At 54.6% G+C, this 17,491-nt stretch overlaps 1 protein-coding gene across 2 annotated transcripts; it reads left to right on the forward strand.

Annotated features, from left to right (window-relative positions):
* Positions 1-1,938: 1,938 nt before the first annotated feature.
* Positions 1,939-14,011, forward strand: TINAGL1 (tubulointerstitial nephritis antigen like 1). 2 transcript variants are annotated; one of them, XM_007492866.2, is made up of 12 exons: positions 1,939-2,049; positions 3,344-3,662; positions 4,807-4,870; positions 5,763-5,855; positions 6,105-6,219; positions 10,515-10,638; positions 10,721-10,871; positions 10,997-11,186; positions 11,337-11,382; positions 11,743-11,866; positions 12,951-12,996; positions 13,163-14,011. In XM_007492866.2, exons 2-12 carry the CDS (start codon positions 3,359-3,361, stop codon positions 13,304-13,306), a joined length of 1,401 nt encoding a protein of 466 aa, XP_007492928.2. In that variant the 5' UTR covers positions 1,939-2,049; positions 3,344-3,358; the 3' UTR covers positions 13,307-14,011. The 2 variants fall into 2 exon arrangements, with proteins under 2 accessions (XP_007492928.2, XP_001381244.2); XM_001381207.4 differs by having other exon boundaries at positions 1,963-2,199.
* The last annotated feature ends 3,480 nt before the right edge of the window (positions 14,012-17,491 follow it).

Below are 17,491 nucleotides of genomic sequence, written 5' to 3' on the forward strand. Positions count from 1 at the left end.
TAAAAATTAAAAATAGACTTCATATAGAACCTAAAGATGGCCAGAACTCATGACAAACATCTCATTTGACTGTCATAGAAACCCTGAGAGGTAGGGGTTATAATCTCCATTTTACAAATGAGGAAACTGAGTCAGGAGAGGATAAGTGACTTGCCTAGGGTGATAGCATTTACTATGTATTAAAATCGGAAGATACAACGAATGATGAAAATACTGTTCCTTATCTCAAAGAACGTATATTTTAATAATTTAATTAATTGTGCACATGCAACATATAGAGTGAATGGACAAGCTAGTGAATGTGTATGTTGAGATTTGAACCCAGGTACTCCTATCTTCTTTCTTCTGGGCTAAATCTAAGACATTGGAAGATGGAATGTTAGGACTGGATGAGACTTAAGCCTAACCTTGCTGCCTGGCTGCCAACCTTCTGCCTGGCTTACTGCCCACCTCCAAGCAACACAGAGCTTGGAGCAGGCAGGGGCAGGGGCACAGAGCCCTCATTGTCTCCTGTCCCCACCATGCACGAGGGCACAGGAAGAGCTTGAGCTGCCAACAGGAAGAGGAGGGAGAAGGCTGGCACGTGGAGGCCAGGTGTGAGGGCCCTGTGACCTCAGGCAAGGAGCCAAGCCTTCAGGAGGACCCAGGAGTCCTCGACTTTGCCAGATCCCTGACAAGAGGTGTGTGTGGGGAGGAGGATCCCAGGCAGACCTAGAAAACAGCATGGAGTAGGTAGGCGGGCATTGCCCAGGCACAGCGCCAGTGCCTCAGGCTCTTCAGGTGCCCACTCTCCATCTCTCCCTAAAGGAACCCGGCCAGCAAATGTCTGGTTGTCTCAGTTTGGCCCCTCAAGGGGTGAGACTGGGGAGAGGGTGCCTGGAGAAAAGCCACCCTGAGTGAGAGAGGGCTGGGGCACCCAAGAGAAGAGATTACAGGCACCCACCCAGCCTAGCCTGAATCCCAGCTGTCGCCCTCCAACCTCCCCTCCGTCCTTAGGTGCCCTACCACACATCATCTCCCCGTCCCACCTCTAGGTATCCGCCAGGATCCTCAGTCCGAGTCCAAGCGAGTCCAAGCGGCTCTTTCTCACCGCCCCCCCTTCAGATTCCGAACATTCCCAGGAGCTGAGGCTGCTTCAGCCCCAGGCCCCGGCCCCAACCCTTCCCCCAGCCCAGCCCGGCTTCAGCAGGAGCCCTGGATCTAAATCAGAACGGGGGTCCTAATCCAAAGTCTGCCCCCCCCCCAGCAAGTGACTCTCCCTCTCTGGGCCTCAGTTTCTCCATCTGTAAAAGGAGAGGTTCAGACCTCAGGTGCCAAAGGTCTGTTCTAGCTCTCGCGAAGGAAGCCAGGCTAGGCTGTAGGAAAGCTATTGCTGGAGTCCCACAGAGAGTCCCGAAGGGGGAGCCCCGGCCTGGGAAAGCAGGGAGGGGTGTGGCTGACCTCCTGCCCTGGACTGGACCGTCCGACCTTCAGAGCACCTTTGGGCTAGCGAGCTAGAGGTCTGGGGGTCCTGAAAGGCAGGTGGGGATCCTTCCGCCTTCTGCCCCCTGCACCCCCGGCCAGCAGGCTTGTGTCGCCTCAGAAGGGTACTTAAGGGCGCCCCCCCCCCCCCCCCCCCGCCTCGGACCCAAGGCCCCCATGCCATTCCCTGGATCAAGACCGGAAACGAGGGAAAGCCTGGCTGGAAGTGAGTCCCTCCCGGGGTCTAGCCCAAACCCCTCGTGCTGCAGCTTTGGGGTCGGGACATGTAGAGCAGGGAGAATGGAGTGCCCATGCCCTCCCGCCCTCCCTCCCTAGTCCCGGCCACCCCGTCAGCCCCACTTCTCTGCATGGCCCCCAGTGTCTACTTTCGCCGGCCTGAGCCAATCCAGGTAGGCGCTCACCTCCCCCCCACTTTCCCCTCCCTGGGTCCCTCCTCTTGGGGCAGGGCTGGGCGGGGCCACTACTAAAGCCCGGGTTCTCTCTTCAGCTTCGCACTGAGCTGCCCAGCCCCAGCCCCGGGAGGCTGTTGGGGACAGAGGGAGGAAGAAGTCCGGAAGGCTGCCCAGGGTCAGTGGGGGGAGAGAAGGAGGAAGAAGGGAGGAGGAAGAGGAGGAAAATAGGGAAGGGAGGGAGAGGAGGAGGAGAAAGAGGAAGAAGAGAAGGAGGAACTTCAGGGCTGGTGCCAGTCCTGAGCAGGAGCCAACACCTCTCACCCAGGTAGGGCCCCTCCCTGCCCAGATCTGGGCACTGGCTCCCTTCGGGGCGGGAGCTTGACAGGCGGAGAGGCAGAGAGATGGTGGCCTCGTGTTCTGCACACTCCAGCCCGAGGTGGGGCACAGGAGGGCTAGAGGGGACATCTGGAGAGAAATGGGCGCTGAGGACCCCCGGGATAGAAGCAGAGCAACAGAGGTGGGAGAATGGAGGTGGGAGGGAAAGACTACTAGATTCAATGACCGCTTTTAGCTCTGATTCTGAGAGGACAGGACCGAGGGGCAGCCATGGGGACCGATGGGGGGGGGGGGGGGAGAAGGGCTGGAGGTGTGATGGAGGGGAAGACCACGAGTCAGGAATGGAACAGAGAGGGAGGAACTGGAGAACGTGGGAGATAGATGGAGAGGACACAGAGACAGAGACCCGGGATAGATGGGTTGGGAGAGAGGACTGGAGTGCCTTCTGGGAGAAACAGGGATGAGTGACAGGGATAGGGAGAAGTCAGAGAGGAGGCAATGGAATAGACCAGGGGGAGAGGACAAAGATGGGGGACAAAGAGCAGAGACAACAGAACTGGAGATGTAGAACTGGGGATGGATGGAAGAAAGAGGGGCAGCGGGAAGTTTGCTGGCTTGAAGTGGGGAGAACAGAAATGGCTTTTGGAGGTGGGAAGAGTCTGGGACTGAAGGATAGGAATTAGCAGAGAGAGAAGCCCTGGTCTGACTCCAGGATTACCCAGTGGACTTCAGCCTTGTAGCTTGGAAAAGAGAGGGCCTGGCATGGGCCAGGTCATTCTTCTTCCTTTGCCCTTCCCTTCCAAATGCCTAACCCTGATCCCTAGGCAGGAGCAAGAGTCAGGCTGGCTTCCTCTGGTCTCCAGCACCTAGAGGCACTTTCCACAAGGTCTCCCTAGAACTATTGCTGCATTTTTAGCCCAGGATCAATCCTAGATCAGGGGCTATTGTCCAGGAATCCCACCTCCCAAGCTTTGTCGCACCCCTAACCACACCACAACGGGGACTCTGGTGTCCCCTCGTTTGCCTTGGAGGCCAAGAATAGGAGGAGACCCAGGAGGATGGGAACACAGGGCAGGAGTCTGGGTCTTCTGTTCTTTTAACAGAGCCTTCCTCTCTTCCCCACCCACATACAGTGGGCTCCAGGCACTATGTGGCTGAACTTCTTGTTGGCTGCCTTGCTACTGGCAGGCCCAGGAGCCTTGAGTGCCCGGAGTGGTCGAAGTCGCCGGGAGTTGGCACCAGGCCTACACTCCAGGGGCATCCGGGATGCAGGTGGCTCCTACTGTCAGGCACAAGACCTCTGCTGCAAAGGCCGGGAGGATGACTGCAGCTTGCCCTACATGGGCACCCTCTGCTACTGTGATCTCTTCTGTAACCGTACTGTCTCCGACTGTTGCCCTGACTTCTGGGACTTCTGCCTGGGCATTCCGCCCCCTTTCCCTCTCATCCAAGGTATGTAGGGATCTGCTTGCCCCCCCCCCCCATCCCCTTCACCTGGGCTTAGAGAAAGGAGACCCAGGTTTGAATCTAAGCTCAGGGGCTAACACAGCTTGGGCACGTCTCTCTAGGCCTCAGTTTCCCCAACTGTAAAATGAAATCAGACTGGATTGGAGACTCCCTACTCTTTTTGGGGGGGTCATGGACCCCTTTGGCAATCTAGTTGAAGCCTGCTGAACCTTTCTCAAAATAATAGATGTATTTTTAGAGTTCATGAAAATGGAAAGAAACGCTCCATTTCAAAGAGAAATCAAAATGTTTTTTCCCATCCAAGTTCCCCGACCCTGTGAAATCTAATCGTAGACCTTCTGACCCTAATGTTCCAGGATAATGCCTTTTCCAAAAATAAAAAATCTAAATTAAAAATAATGCCTTCTCCCTCCCGAGGAGAAAGCGGTTCCCTAACCTGAACGCTCCATGTTCTGGAAGGGCACCGGCTCACGCTGTGCTGGCCCCACCCCCTGACTCACCCACCAGCCCCAGGCCCAGGGACTAGGGGACATTCTGTCTTTGGGGCACCGCCTGGGGGATCTGGGGGAGCCACCTGTTTTCTCAGGGATGCCCTGACATTTGGGGGGCTCCTCAGCTGGCTTCTGGTGGCCCATCGCCCAGTTTCTGAGGAGGGGGCTGCCTCGTTCCGTCAGAAGGGCCGGAGGGGGTCACCCCCTGGCGTCTGTCTGCTCCTGCCCTCCTAAATCAAGGCTCCTGAGGGTGGGAATGCTCCCCCTCATTGCATGGTCCGGCCTCTTGTCAGCTTGTTCTGCTCCATGATTTATAAACCCAGCTGGCTTCCTCCCCTCATTCCACGAGTCTCCTGGGCCCTACTTCTAAAGCCGGGGCCCTGGGGAGTGACTTGCCCCTCTGGCCTCTCTCTCCCCTCTTCCCGGGACATGGGAAATGATCCAAGCGACCACGGGGCTAAATGTGTATTGGGGGACCAGAGGGGCCCCGAAAACTTTATGGGAAAGGGGAAGAAGCTTAGACTGTGGGAGGGAGCTTGTCTAGAAGCAAGAGGGCATGGGGGGAGCGGGCTGGGGGCTGGGGGAGGGGCCCGCCTGGCTCTCTTGACCCCAGCCCCTGACCCCTCCCCCATCCCCAGGGTGTATGTATCAGGGACGTGTGTACCCAACCCTTGGGACCTACCAAGACAATTGTAATCGATGGTGAGTGATGGAGTCCTTGAGGGGAAGGGCGGGAGCGGTCTGGAAGGGGAGGGCCAGAGCCTAAGGGTTGGGGGCTCCGGCCAGCGACGACGGACCCCAGGACGCCATCCTGAGAGCCTGCAGCGGGGGCCAGGGGACCCCTTGCCCCGATTTTCCCCGTCTTCCATGTCTTCTTCTCGGCTGTGTCTGTCTCCCCCCTGGGGCTCCCGCGGGCCTCAATCGATACCTTTTAAGGAGCCTGATGGAAGGCCAGGCCCGGTTTTGGCTGAGGCTGAGCCAGCTGGAGGCTGGAGGCTGGGGGCGGGGCGGGGCGGGGCGGGGCGGGGTGGAGAAGTGAGGGAGGGACAATCTGGTCCTTTGGGGCGTTGAGGGCTATCGGTACCCCCCAACCCTTGCTCTGGGGGCAAGTCCAAGCAGGCCAGAGATGGAATGGGCCCTGGCCAAGTGGATGTATGAGCAAGTCCCGGCTTGGGAGGGGAGGCCGGAAGGCTGGACATTAACCCCTCGGTGCCTGGAGAAGCCTTCCCTTCCCTGCCCCCCATTTCCCAAGGTGGGCACTGAATGCCCGAGGGCAGGGGAGTCTCAGTCAGCCTCTGTTACCCCACCTCTCCCTCCTTCCCAGCCGAGGTCAGCCCCCCCCCCCATTTTCCAGCCCTTTCCAGGAATCAGGGCCACTGGGGGGAACATTCCTGGGAAGGCCCCACACACCAACCCCCACTTCCTGACATGACGCGACTTGACATGACACGAGGGTTTCCTTCCTGCTGCCTCCCCCTCCAGAGACTGCCAGGAGCAGGCTAGAGGCTGGGGGGAGGGGGCAGGGGCTGCTGGGGGTGTGGCTGCGGCCCCCCTCCCAGCTTCTTCCTTAACCCTATCCTTCCCTCTTTGCCAGCACCTGCAAGGCAGATGGGCAGTGGGAGTGTGACCAGGAGCCCTGCCTGGTGAACCTGGACCTGATCAACGCCATCAACCACGGCAACTACGGGTAAGAAGAGCCTGCTGGGCTCCGGGCACGGATATACATGGACTGGCCCGCGCGCTCTCCCAAGGGCACACGTGTGCTCCGGCTTGCCTCAGGGGATCTCTCAAGTACACACACACACACACCAATGGCCACGCACACGGGCCTTGACACCATCATCTCCTTGAATCTCTGCGCCACGCAGCCCATGCCCACCTGGGCTCTGCCCTCTGCCACAGTCCCTGTGACTCCTTTGCCCCCCCCTCTCCTCAGGTGGACTGCTGGGAACCACAGTGCCTTCTGGGGGATGACCCTTGAGGAGGGGATCCAATACCGCCTGGGCACAGTCCGGCCTGCCTCCTCTGTGATGAACATGAATGAGATACAAGTGAGTTTGGGGAATGGAGATCCCAAAGTGAAGTGAGCACCAGGTGTGTGCTTTAGACAGGGCGTTCCTGTGGCCAGCTCCTTCCCCAAGACCCCCAACCTACCTGGAGAAGGACCCTGAGACCCCAAGACCAGGGAGTTCTGCCATTTTGAAGATAGGACTCTTGACTTGCAGTATGACCTTGAGAAAGCCCCTTCTCTCTAGACCTCAGTTTCCTCCTCTATAAAGCCCTGTGATGATCTCAAGAGGCTCTCCCACTTCTGACATTCTAGATTCAATCCATTCCAAGTTCTCTCTGAGCTCTGACACTCTAACCAACCATGTCCTGCTCCCACAGTCCGTGTTCTAAACTCTCATAATCCGTTATAAAATCCTTTCTATTTTCCAATACCTCTCTTACCTTTGATATTCTATATTCTAAGATCTTCTGAGCTCTGATATTCCATGTTCTAAGGCCACTCTTAGCTCTGACATTCCACGTTCTAAAGCTTCTCCTAGCTCTGACATTCCATATTCTAAGGTTTCCCTTAGCTCTGACATTCCATGTTCTAAGGGCACTCTTAGCTCTGACATTCCATGTTCTAAGGTTTCTCCTAGCTCTGACATTCCATGTTCCTTTTTTTTTTTGCTGCAATCTCTTATTTTATTAGTTTATTTTTTTAATTGACTTAGATTTTATTTCACTTTCTTAATCCTCCAAAAAAAAAAAAGAAGCCTTGATTAGTTACTTATTTCCAATATTCCCTTATTCTCTGCTTTATTAAAAGATTCTCTGAAGATTTTGAACAAGACTTGGGGCTTTTTGCTGAGGCTCTAGCCATGTGGTAGTGCAATCTCAAAATCCTGCTTTGGACTTTGGATTGGCATTCCATGTTCTAAAGTTTCTCTTAGCTCTGACATTCCATGTTCTAAGGGCACTCTTAGCTCTGACATTCCATATTTTAAGGTTTCTCCTAGCTCTGACATTCCATGTTCTAAGGTTTCTCCTAGCTCTGATATTCCATATTCTAAGGTTTCTCCTAGCTCTGATATTCCATGTTCTAAGGTTTCTCCTAGCTCTGACATTCCATGTTCTAAGGGCACTCTTAGCTCTGACATTCCATGTTCTAAGGTTTCCCTTAGCTCTGACATTCCATGTTTTAAGGTTTCTCCTAGCTCTGACATTCCATGTTCTAAGGTTTCTCCTAGCTCTGACATTCCATGTTCTAAGGGCACTCTTAGCTCTGACATTCCATATTCTAAGGTTTCCCTTAGCTCTGACATTCCATGTTCTAAGGGCACTCTTAGCTCTGACTGACATTCCATATTCTAAGGTTTCCCTTAGCTCTGACATTCCATGTTCTAAGACTTCTCCTAGCTCTGACATTCCATATTCTAAGGTTTCCCTTAGCTCTGACATTCCATGTTCTAAGGTTTCTCCTAGCTCTGACATTCCATGTTCTAAGGTTTCCCTTAGCTCTGACATTCCATGTTCCAAGGGCACTCTTAGTTCTGACATTCCATATTCTAGGGTTTCCCTTAGCTCTGACATTCCATGTTCTAAGGTTTCTCCTAGCTCTGACATTCCATGTTCTAAGGTTTCTCCTAGCTCTGACATTCCATGTTCTAAGGTTTCTCCTAGCTCTGACATTCTATGTTCTAAGGTTTCTCCTAGCTCTGACATTCCATGTTCTAAGGTTTCTCCTAGCTCTGACATTCCATGTTCTAAGGTTTTTCTTAGCTCTGACTGACATTCCATATTCTAAGGTTTCCCTTAGCTCTGACATTCCATGTTCTAAGGTTTCTCCTAGCTCTGACATTCCATGTTCTAAGGGCACTCTTAGCTCTGACATTCCATGTTCTAAGGCTTCTCTTAGCTCTGACATTCCATGTTCCAAGGCTTCTCTTAGCTCTGACATTCCATATTCTAAGGTTTCCCTTAGCTCTGACATTCCATGCTCTGACATTCCATGTTCTAAGACTTCTCCTAGCTCTGACATTCCATGTTCTAAGGTTTCTCCTAGCTCTGACATTCCATGTTCTAAGGTTTTTCTTAGCTCTGACATTCCATATTCTAAGGTTTCCCTTAGCTCTGACATTCCATGTTCTAAGGTTTCTCCTAGCTCTGACATTCCATGTTCTAAGACTTCTCCTAGCTCTGGCACTCCATGTTCTAAGGCCCTTTCTAGCTCTGACATTCCATGTTCTAAAGCTTCTCCTAGCTCTGACATTCCATGTTCTAAGGCCACTCTTAGCTTTGACATTCCATGTTCTAAGATCCTTCCCATCTCTGACATTCTGGGTTCTAAGGTCTCTTTCACCTCTAATATTCTCTGTTCTAAGCTCTTTACATCCTTGGGTTCTGGTAACAATAACTCACATTTCTATAACACTTAAGTTTTCAAACTTCTTCACATCTCTCATTTAATCCTCATAACAACCCTTCAAGGAAGACTCTGTTATAATTTGACAACTGAGAAAAGTGAGTCTAAAATTGAGGTGCGGTGACTTGCCCAGAGTCTGACTTAGGATCAGATTTGGATCTTCTGGTTGGATGACTTCCTATGGGTCACTCTGTCCCCTAGGCCAGACTCTATGTTCCTCTTCTTCGACCATGCATCTGTAGGGTCAGCATCTTCATTGGCATATCACCAGAGGGCCATTCCTAGACTCCAAGCTGGAATAACCTTAGAGTTTAACTGATAAAGTTATTTTGCAGATGGAGAAACTGAGACCCATCTCTAGACTTCCCCCTCTGCCCCATGCTGGCCCATCCAGGGAAACCCCATGGTGGCCTTGCGTGGGTTGGACTTTTGACAGTTCCCAGGGACGGGGAGGTTATTCTGGGAAAGTCAGGCTCTGGCTCTGGGCCTGGGACCTTGAGATTGGGGTTGGAGGCTACGAGCCTGTGCCCCTTCCCTGGGTCCCCAAGTGAGGAGGAGGCAGTTCCACACTGAAAAACGCTTCCATCTGTCTGATGGGAGAATGTAGGGAGCCAGGACTTGGCTAAGATGACCCTTGGGGCCAGCGGGATGACCCCTGCTCCGGTGACCCTGAGTCTTCTGGCCTTCCCGCCCCGGGCTATTTTCTGCCTCCTTTTGTTTTGACTCGGCAACCTGCCAGCTTATGGGGCCCCCTTAGTGACACTCCCTTCCCTCCTCTCCTCTATCCCAGTTCCTGGTCCACATGGCCTTGGACAACTTTTAGCCTGGGAAGGAGGATGTGCAAGGAAGAGGCAGAGAAGGAATGACAGAGGTGAGGGACTGAAGGAAGATACCAGGGAATAGCCACAGAGGCCAAAGACCATGGACTCACGCCTGAGAGGGATCTCCTGGCCTGGGAGTCAGGAGGCCGGGGTTCTAGCTCTGGTCCTGTTGCTAACTCACAGAGTGCCTCTGGGCAAGCGCTACCTCCCTTTTCTATGCCTCAGTTTCCCCACCTGGAAAACAAGGGGGTTGGACTGGAGGTTCCTTCTGGCTCTCGGTCCACGAGCCTGTGAATTGTTTCTTTCTGGGCCTGAGTTTCTTCCTCCGTCCAACGTGAATAATGATCACTGTCCGGCCAGCCTCCCTCGCCGATGGCAGGAGGGCCCATTGGTCCCATGTTCTATAGGGGCTTCCAGCACAAACAAGTTTGGTTGAAACTCTTGTTTTTGTGGACAGAGGCCACATAGAGCTAGAGGGCACCACAGGGCCAGGGAGTCAGGAAGACGAATTCAAATCCAGTACCAGACGCTTGCTAGCTGTGAGACTCTGGGCAAGTCACTTATCTCAGCCTCAGTTTCCTCAACTGTAAAAGTGGGGCTAATCAGAACACCACCTCTCAGGTTGTTGTGAGGATCCAATGGGAGACTATTTGTAAAGCGCCTGGCACATAGTAGGCCCTCAATAAATGTGTCTGTCCTTCCCTTCCTCCTTGGAAGATCACAGATTTTAGGATCCCATCATGTAGGGCTGGAAAGGAGCCTAAAGGTCTGCACTCCTGAGGCTCAGGGAGAAGAAGAGTGTAAGGGTCTGGGAGGGGGCCTAGATGGCTCAGGAGAGCGCACTGGCCTGGACGGAGAGCTAGCTGTGGCACCCTGAGCAAGTCACTTAACCCCAACTGCTGGGCCCGCAGCTCTTCTGCCCTGGAATGGAGAATGAGTCTCAACTCTAAGATAGAAGGTAAGAATGAAAAAGCAAAAACCAAGAGCCTGGGCGGGCCCAGTTCCCTCTCCCTTCTCTTCCCTTGGCCTGAAGCACGAGGACCCCGAGTCAGCCTGAGCCCCAGGACTTCTGGGGCAGCTCAGGGGACGCTGGGTCGTTTGTGCCCCGTAGATGGTCATGGCCCCGCAAGAGACTCTTCCACTGGCCTTCAATGCCTCCGACAAGTGGCCGGGCCTGATCCACGAGCCCCTGGACCAGGGGAACTGCGCCGGTTCCTGGGCGTTCTCCACCGCAGGTAGAGGCTGGGGCGCTGACGGGCGGGGGGCGGCTTGGAACCGGCGGGGGCTGAGCGTCTCCTCCGCCTTCCCCCTCTCCAGCTGTGGCCTCGGACCGCATCTCCATCCACTCCATGGGCCACATGACCCCAGCCTTGTCCCCTCAGAACCTGCTGTCCTGCGACACCCACAATCAGAAGGGGTGCCGGGGCGGGCGGCTCGACGGGGCCTGGTGGTTCCTGCGTCGCCGCGGGTGAGCAAGCTCGGGGACCCCAGTCTGTGGGGGTGGAGGAGGGGGAATGGGGGCGGGCACGAGGGGCATGTGCCCCCCGAGGCCGGCTCGCCCACTCACCGCCCTTCCGCGCCGTCTCCTCCTAGGCTGGTGTCCAACCACTGCTACCCATTCTCTGCCGGGAATCGGGATGTGACGGCTCCCGCGGCCCCCTGCATGATGCACAGTCGAAGCATGGGCCGGGGCAAACGCCAGGCCACCGCCCACTGCCCCAACAGCCGGGCCCACGCTAACCACATCTACCAGGCCACCCCTCCCTATCGCCTCTCCTCCGACGTGAGAGCCAGGCTTGGGGGCACAGAGGGGAGGGCTCTGGGGCCCACGGGGAGACGGGACGGGAGACGCGGTAGGGGAGGGGGGCCGGCAAGGGGTGGACCTGGCAGAGGGAGACGGGGACCCCTCAGGCCACCTCGCTCCCTTCCCTAGGAGAAGGACATCATGAAGGAGCTGATGGAGAATGGGCCTGTCCAAGGTAAAGGCTGTCCCCCTTTTCCTCCTCTCCCTCCCTCCCTGACTCTGGCTCCCCACCTCGTCCCCCCATAGGAGAGTCTCCATGCTCTGGGCCCGTAGGGCGGGGGTCACCACGGACACCCCTTCTGCAGACTCCGTTCCCCCTTCCCATTCAGTGTGGGCCCAGGGCCATGCCCGCCCCCGGCAGGCACAGACAGAGCAGGGTGGCCCCCCCAAGGCTTAAGGCAGAATGTCCCCCCACAATGGCCCCAACAGGGAGATGGTGCTCGGTGGGGAGAGGGGGGAAAAGGCGCCTTCCCTCGCCCTGGCGCCTGAGGATAGGGGCAGCGTTGGTGCCCACCAGACACTCCTGTGCCCACAGCCCTCATGGAAGTGCACGAAGATTTCTTCTTATACAAGAGTGGCATCTATAAGCACACGCCAGCCAGTCTGGGGAAGCCTGCGCGCTACCGTCAACATGGAACTCATTCTGTCAAAATCACGGGGTGAGAAGTGCCTTCTGGGAAGGGTGCCGGGGCCAGCCTGGGCAGGGCCTGGTGGGGGGGGCTCAGAAAGGCTTCCGAGGGCCATGGAATGGTTGGGAGCCCGGCATCCGTGGATTTAAGCGTGACCTCGGCCAATGGCCGTCCCAGCCTGGGTCGAGGCCCTTCCTTTCTCGGAGCCTCTGTCTTCCTTCCTGTAAAATGAGTCGGTGATCTCGGAGAGCTCCCAGGAGCCTTTGCATCGCTGCTCATTCTTCTCGCTGCGCCTGTTGGCTAGGAGGGCAGAGAGCTTGGAGGGAGCGGCTTTCCTGGGCACCGAGGGGCAAGCAGTGCCCACTCCCTCCTGTTAGCCCATGCTTTGTCCCTGCCTGGAGGCCCTCAGAGATGATAAAATTCCCATCCTGGGTTCAAACGTGGCTTCCTAGCCCTTTTGCCCAATTGCCTGGCCCTTCCCCATCTTCTGCCGTGGCACCAATTTAAAGTATTGACTTTAAGATGCAAGGTGAGAGTTGTTAAAAAAAAAAAAGCCATCCATTCCAAGCCTCCCTGGGTCAGCGGACACAGGAGGAAACTGAGGCAAAGAGAAGGGCCTTGCAGGGCCGAGATTCTGACCTGCGTCCTCTGGCTCCAAATCCAGTGTTCTTGGGCACAGTTTCCGTCCTCTTGGCACTAGGAAGGAATGGCTTGTCCCCAACCTGCCCCCCTTCCTGGTACTTTTCAGGGCATGAAGGGGAGGGGAAAGGGGTGACCCCTGGGGCAGGAAACATTCCAGGAGGAAAGCCAGACTAATAGTCAACAACCCCAGTCACCATGGCAATAGGGGATGAGGAAACCGGGCCTAGGGAGGCCCAGAAGAGGACCGAAGCGTGAGGAAGGAGGCTGACCCGAAGGCCCACTGAGAAGGGGGGGCAGTGTGCCGCGTGCATCAGGGCCCCCAGCCTGGGAGCTGGAAGGCTTTGCTTTAGTTCTGGGCCTTGCTAGCACCCTGGCCAAGTCCCTGCCCATCCTGGACCTCCGTTTCCCCTTTACAAAATTGGATGACGTCTACGCCCTGAGATTGACTCTGACTCTCTCTTCTGTCCTAAAGGTGGGGAGAGGAAAGGCAGCCCGATGGACAGAGACTGAAATACTGGGTGAGCCCCCTATGCCCCGGGGTGGGGCAGGAGTGAAAAGGCAGCCCCCCAAGTTCCAGGGCCCCTTGGGTGGGAGAGGGAGACTGGCTCCCTGCCCTCGGGGGCTGCCCAGGAATGGAGGGCCCTCTCCCTGCCTCTCTTGATGCCCCCCTCTTTTCTCTCACAGACAGCCGCCAACTCGTGGGGCCCCACTTGGGGAGAGAAGGGACACTTCCGCATCCTCCGAGGGGCCAACGAGTGCGACATCGAGAGCTTTGTGGTGGGAGTGTGGGGCAGGGTCGGCATGGAAGACATGAGCCCACACCACTGACCCCCTGCCCGGCCCAGCCTCGGCCTGCCTCGAGCCCACCCTTTGGGCCTTCTCCTAGGGGAGGACGTGGGCGTCCTCCAAGAAATGGCCACCAGCCGTCACCCGCTGCCCAGACCGGAGCCACGGCCCAGCGGTGCTAAAGTTTGCTCGGGTCGGGGTTCAGCTCCCACAGACAGCAGAGCCCCCCATCCTCGGATCCCATTCTGCTGAAACAGCAGTTCCCTCGGGGCCCCCCTACCCCCTGCCCTCCGCCCCAAATCCTGCCTTTCAGCCTCAGTGAAGCGTGAGCTGCCCCTAATCCCCGCCGGTTCCAGGGCCATCCTGGCAGAGGGGAATATGCTGATGTTGCGGTCCCAGGAGGATGCCCGCCAGAGGGGACCGGAGCCCCCAGGACGCCCTCGGGCCCAGGGCTGTCAAAGGAGGCTGCAGCCTCCTCTCTCAGGTCCCCTCCCCCCACTCGGGCCCGGGGACCCTGCAGAGCCCGGGGACGCCCACCGAGGCGCCCCCTGAGGATCCCCCGAGCACGGACGGACGCCCGGACGCCATGCCGGCCATCACGCAGCAGGAGAGGAGCCGGCGTTAGGCCCGATGCCTTCCCCCCATCCCCGGGCAGATAGCGCTCTCCCTTGTCTCTTTACTGTACTTTCAGCCTTTAAGAATATTTATTTTGCTTACTGCCAATTGTAAATAAACCTGATTCACACACGGGCTGCCTCCTGTCTGCCCACTGACCGCAGGCCCTGGGGCTTCCGTTCTCTGCCCATGGGGAGGGGGAGAGGAGGCCGCCCCACAGATGAGGGGCTCCCCGCCACGCAGCCGTCATTTACTGACCACGCACAGTAGGGCGTCCTTCCCTGGCGGGGGAGGCCGGAGAAAAGGAGGACAGTGCCCGGCCCTCTCCCTCTCCAGGACCTGCGCAGGGAGCATCATCTGGGCCAGTCGTCCTTCGGCCTTTGCTTGAGCTCAACATCGGGAAGGAAGGACCTGCCTCAGCGATGGCCCCCAACCTGGGCCCCCCACGATTGTCCTAGCCACTCACACCCCTCTGCTGGCTAGCGGTCTGGGCTAACCCCTAGACCCGGCTCTATTCCTTTGGGGTTTTTAACCCTTCCTGCCATCTTAGAGTCACTCCTGTGTTGGCTCCAAGGCAGAAGAGCAGGAAGGGCTAGGCAATGGGGGTTCAGGGACTTGTCCAGGGTCACACCGCTGGGAAGTGTCTGAGGCCACATTTGAACCCAGGGCCTCCTCCCATCTTCAGCTCTGGCACTCTCTATCCACTGAACTACCCAGCTGTCCCAGCACCTCCCTCCTTTTCCTCCAGTACAATGTAAGCTCCCCGAGGGCAGGGACCCTTTTATTTTGGGGGGTTGAATTCCCAGCCCCTAGTGCAATCCCCGGTGGGCCAGCAGGAGCTCAATAAACTCATATGGATCCGTTCGCTGCTTGAATTTAGGCTTGGAAACTCCAACGTAAGGCCCAGCCTGGAAGGAGCGGAGATGCCCAAGGCCAGTGCTCTGAGGTCCCTGAGGTTCTTTGGGGCATTCCTAGCAGCTCCCCCCTCCTTCCCTGAGGCCTCCCCCCGCCTGGGTCTCCAGGTGATGCCGGGCTCCCTGGGGTCTCTCTCAAGCATTTACTTGTTCCCCTGGGTCAGCCCCTCCGTTTCCCCACCTAAAAACCAGGGGTCATACTAGCACCTCCTTCACCCCACTTCTGTCGCCAAGAGTTCTGGGTCTGAGGATTGCGGGACATCACATGGAGAACCCGTATTGGAGAGGGAGGAGCAAGGGGGGGCGTTTGAATGGCCAAATGACCAGAAGACAAAAGCTAAACAGGATCTCTGCTTATAATTGGGGGAAATACAATGAAAACAACAACAAAAACATCTTTAAGAGTCCTGGATCTGGAGTTGGAAGGACCTGAGTTCTTTTTTTTTTAATTTATTTAAATTTTTTTTATTTCTTTTAAAATTTTATTTAATTAGATGATTTAGAATAATTTCCCATGGTTACAAGACTCATGTTCCTTCCCTCCCGTAACTGATGCGCATTTCCACTGGGTTCAACATGTGGAAGGACCTGAGTTGTAATCCAGCCTTAGATACTTGCTAGCTGTGTGACCCTGGGCAAGTCACTGAACGTCTGATGCCGGACCCAAGGATTCATTGGGTTCACTGGAGAAGGAAACAACCAGAGACTCCAGTATCCTTGCCAAGAAAACCCCAAAGAGCAAGACACAAGGGAAGGACAGCTCCCAGGGCTGCTGGGGGGAACTTGGCAGGGCAGTGGCACGTGGAGAGCCGATGCTGGCAGGCTCTCCCGTGACGGGAAGTCCTTGAGGATGGTCCCGGCCATAGACTGAGCTAGCTCGCCAAAGAGCAGCCCAAGGAAGCAAGAGGCGGAGAAACCATACAGAGAACTCCATAAAACCCTCTAAATGAATCGCGTACTTTGATCTGAGAGGCCTCAGAGGGAAGAGATGGAGGCTCAACCTCACCACCAGGAAGACCCGGGTTCAAAAGTCCTGCCTCTGACCAATGCTGACTGACTGCGCAACACCCTGGGCTGGTCCCCTCAGTGACTGTTTAAGACTGTCAGTTGTATGCGATGGGGATGTCGACTCTAAGCAATTGCACCTGGTGCAATAATATGGAAATGGGTCTTGATCAATGACACATGTAAAACCCAGTGGAGTTGCTCATTGGCTACGGGAGGGGTGGGAGGAGGGGAGGAAAAGAACATGAATCATGGAACCATGGGAAGTATTCTAAATTAATCAATTAAATAAATAAACTAAAAAAAAGACTATAAGTTGCAGTGGAGGAAGGAAACAGGCATTTATTAAGCACCTACTATATGCCAGACACTATGCCATGTGCTTTACAAATGTCTCATTTGGGGGGCAACTGGGAGGCTCAGTGGAGAGAGCACCAGGCTTAGAGAGAGGAAGTCCTGGGTTCAAATATGGCCTCGTATACTTCCTAGCTATGTGACCCTGGACAAGTCACTTAACCCCCATTGCCTAGCCCTTACCGCTCTTCTGCCTTGGAACCAGTACTTAGCATCAATTCCAAGACAGAAGGTAAAGGTTTAAGAGACACAAAACAATTTAATGTGTGGACCAGGGAGGAGGAATGTGGCAGCCTTATAAGTTCAGGCTAACCCATCCAGAAAAGAATCACATGACGAGCAACAAATCCTATCACAGAAAGTGAAACCGATTATACTTTAATAGGCAGGAAATGACTGCTGATGTGAACATAGTTATCTCTTATCTCTTCGTTTCTGTATATAGTCACACTACCAAATTAGCCTACAGCTCATTGCAATTGTTTCATTCTTCGTCCTCATAGCCCCAGTTTCTCAGTGTTTGCCACGTCTTCATAAATGCTTGTTGAATGACTGAAAATAAAACAAAAATCCAGATTCTATGGGCCTGGACCAGGTGGGACAAAGGAGTAAGAGTAAATGAAGAAAGTCAGTAAAATCCACAATGTCTTTGGGCGTCCCACCTGACCCATCGAGACAGGCAACTGATGCTGAAAAATGGAATAGAGATGAGTAAAGGACCCAGATGCCTCTGTATAGAGAAGCCTAATTTATATGTCAATTGCCAAAAGAAGAAAGTTAAATAAAAATTAAAAGAATCTTAACCACTAATTATTTAATTGACTTCATTGCAAAGGGAAGAGATATGGCAGCCAAGGGCAATATTGGATTATGATCTAAAATCATTTGTAAAATCTTACAGAAAAGGCTGATGGATCAGTCAATAAATATTGATTAAGCACCTCTTATGTGCCAAGCACTGTGCTGAGTGCTGGGGATACAAAAAGAGGTGAAAGACAGGACTGTGCCCTCAAGGCACTCACAATCTCCTGGAGACAAGATGCGAACAAATATATACAAAGCTAGATAGAAAAGATAAATAAATTAGTCACTTAACTCCCATTGTCTAGCCTTTACTACTCTTCTACCTTAGAACTAATACCCAGTATTGATTCTAAGAGGAAGGTGAGGGTTAAAAAAAAAAGATAAATAAACAACAGAGGGGAGTGGAGTAGAATTATTTTTTATTTTGTTTTTCCCCTCAATTACATGAAAAAGTAATTTTTAACATTTTTTTAAAGTTTGAGTCAAATTCTCACCCTCCTTCCTTCCCCTCCCCACTCGCTGAGATGGCAAGCAA

The sequence above is a fragment of the Monodelphis domestica genome, chromosome 4 (genome assembly GCF_027887165.1).
Source record: "Monodelphis domestica isolate mMonDom1 chromosome 4, mMonDom1.pri, whole genome shotgun sequence".
Lineage (NCBI taxonomy): Eukaryota > Metazoa > Chordata > Mammalia > Didelphimorphia > Didelphidae > Monodelphis > Monodelphis domestica.

What these genes read in the sequence shown, in the direction of transcription:
- TINAGL1 (XM_007492866.2), top strand. Translation starts at nt 3,359, where the DNA reads ATGTGGCTGAACTTCTTGTTGGCTGCCTTGCTACTGGCAGGCCCAGGA. An exon ending in CCTATCGCCTCTCCTCCGAC is followed by an intron (nt 11,187 to 11,336) that starts GTGAGAGCCAGG and finishes TCCCTTCCCTAG; the next exon opens with GAGAAGGACATCATGAAGGA. An exon ending in CATTCTGTCAAAATCACGGG is followed by an intron (nt 11,867 to 12,950) that starts GTGAGAAGTGCC and finishes TCTGTCCTAAAG; the next exon opens with GTGGGGAGAGGAAAGGCAGC.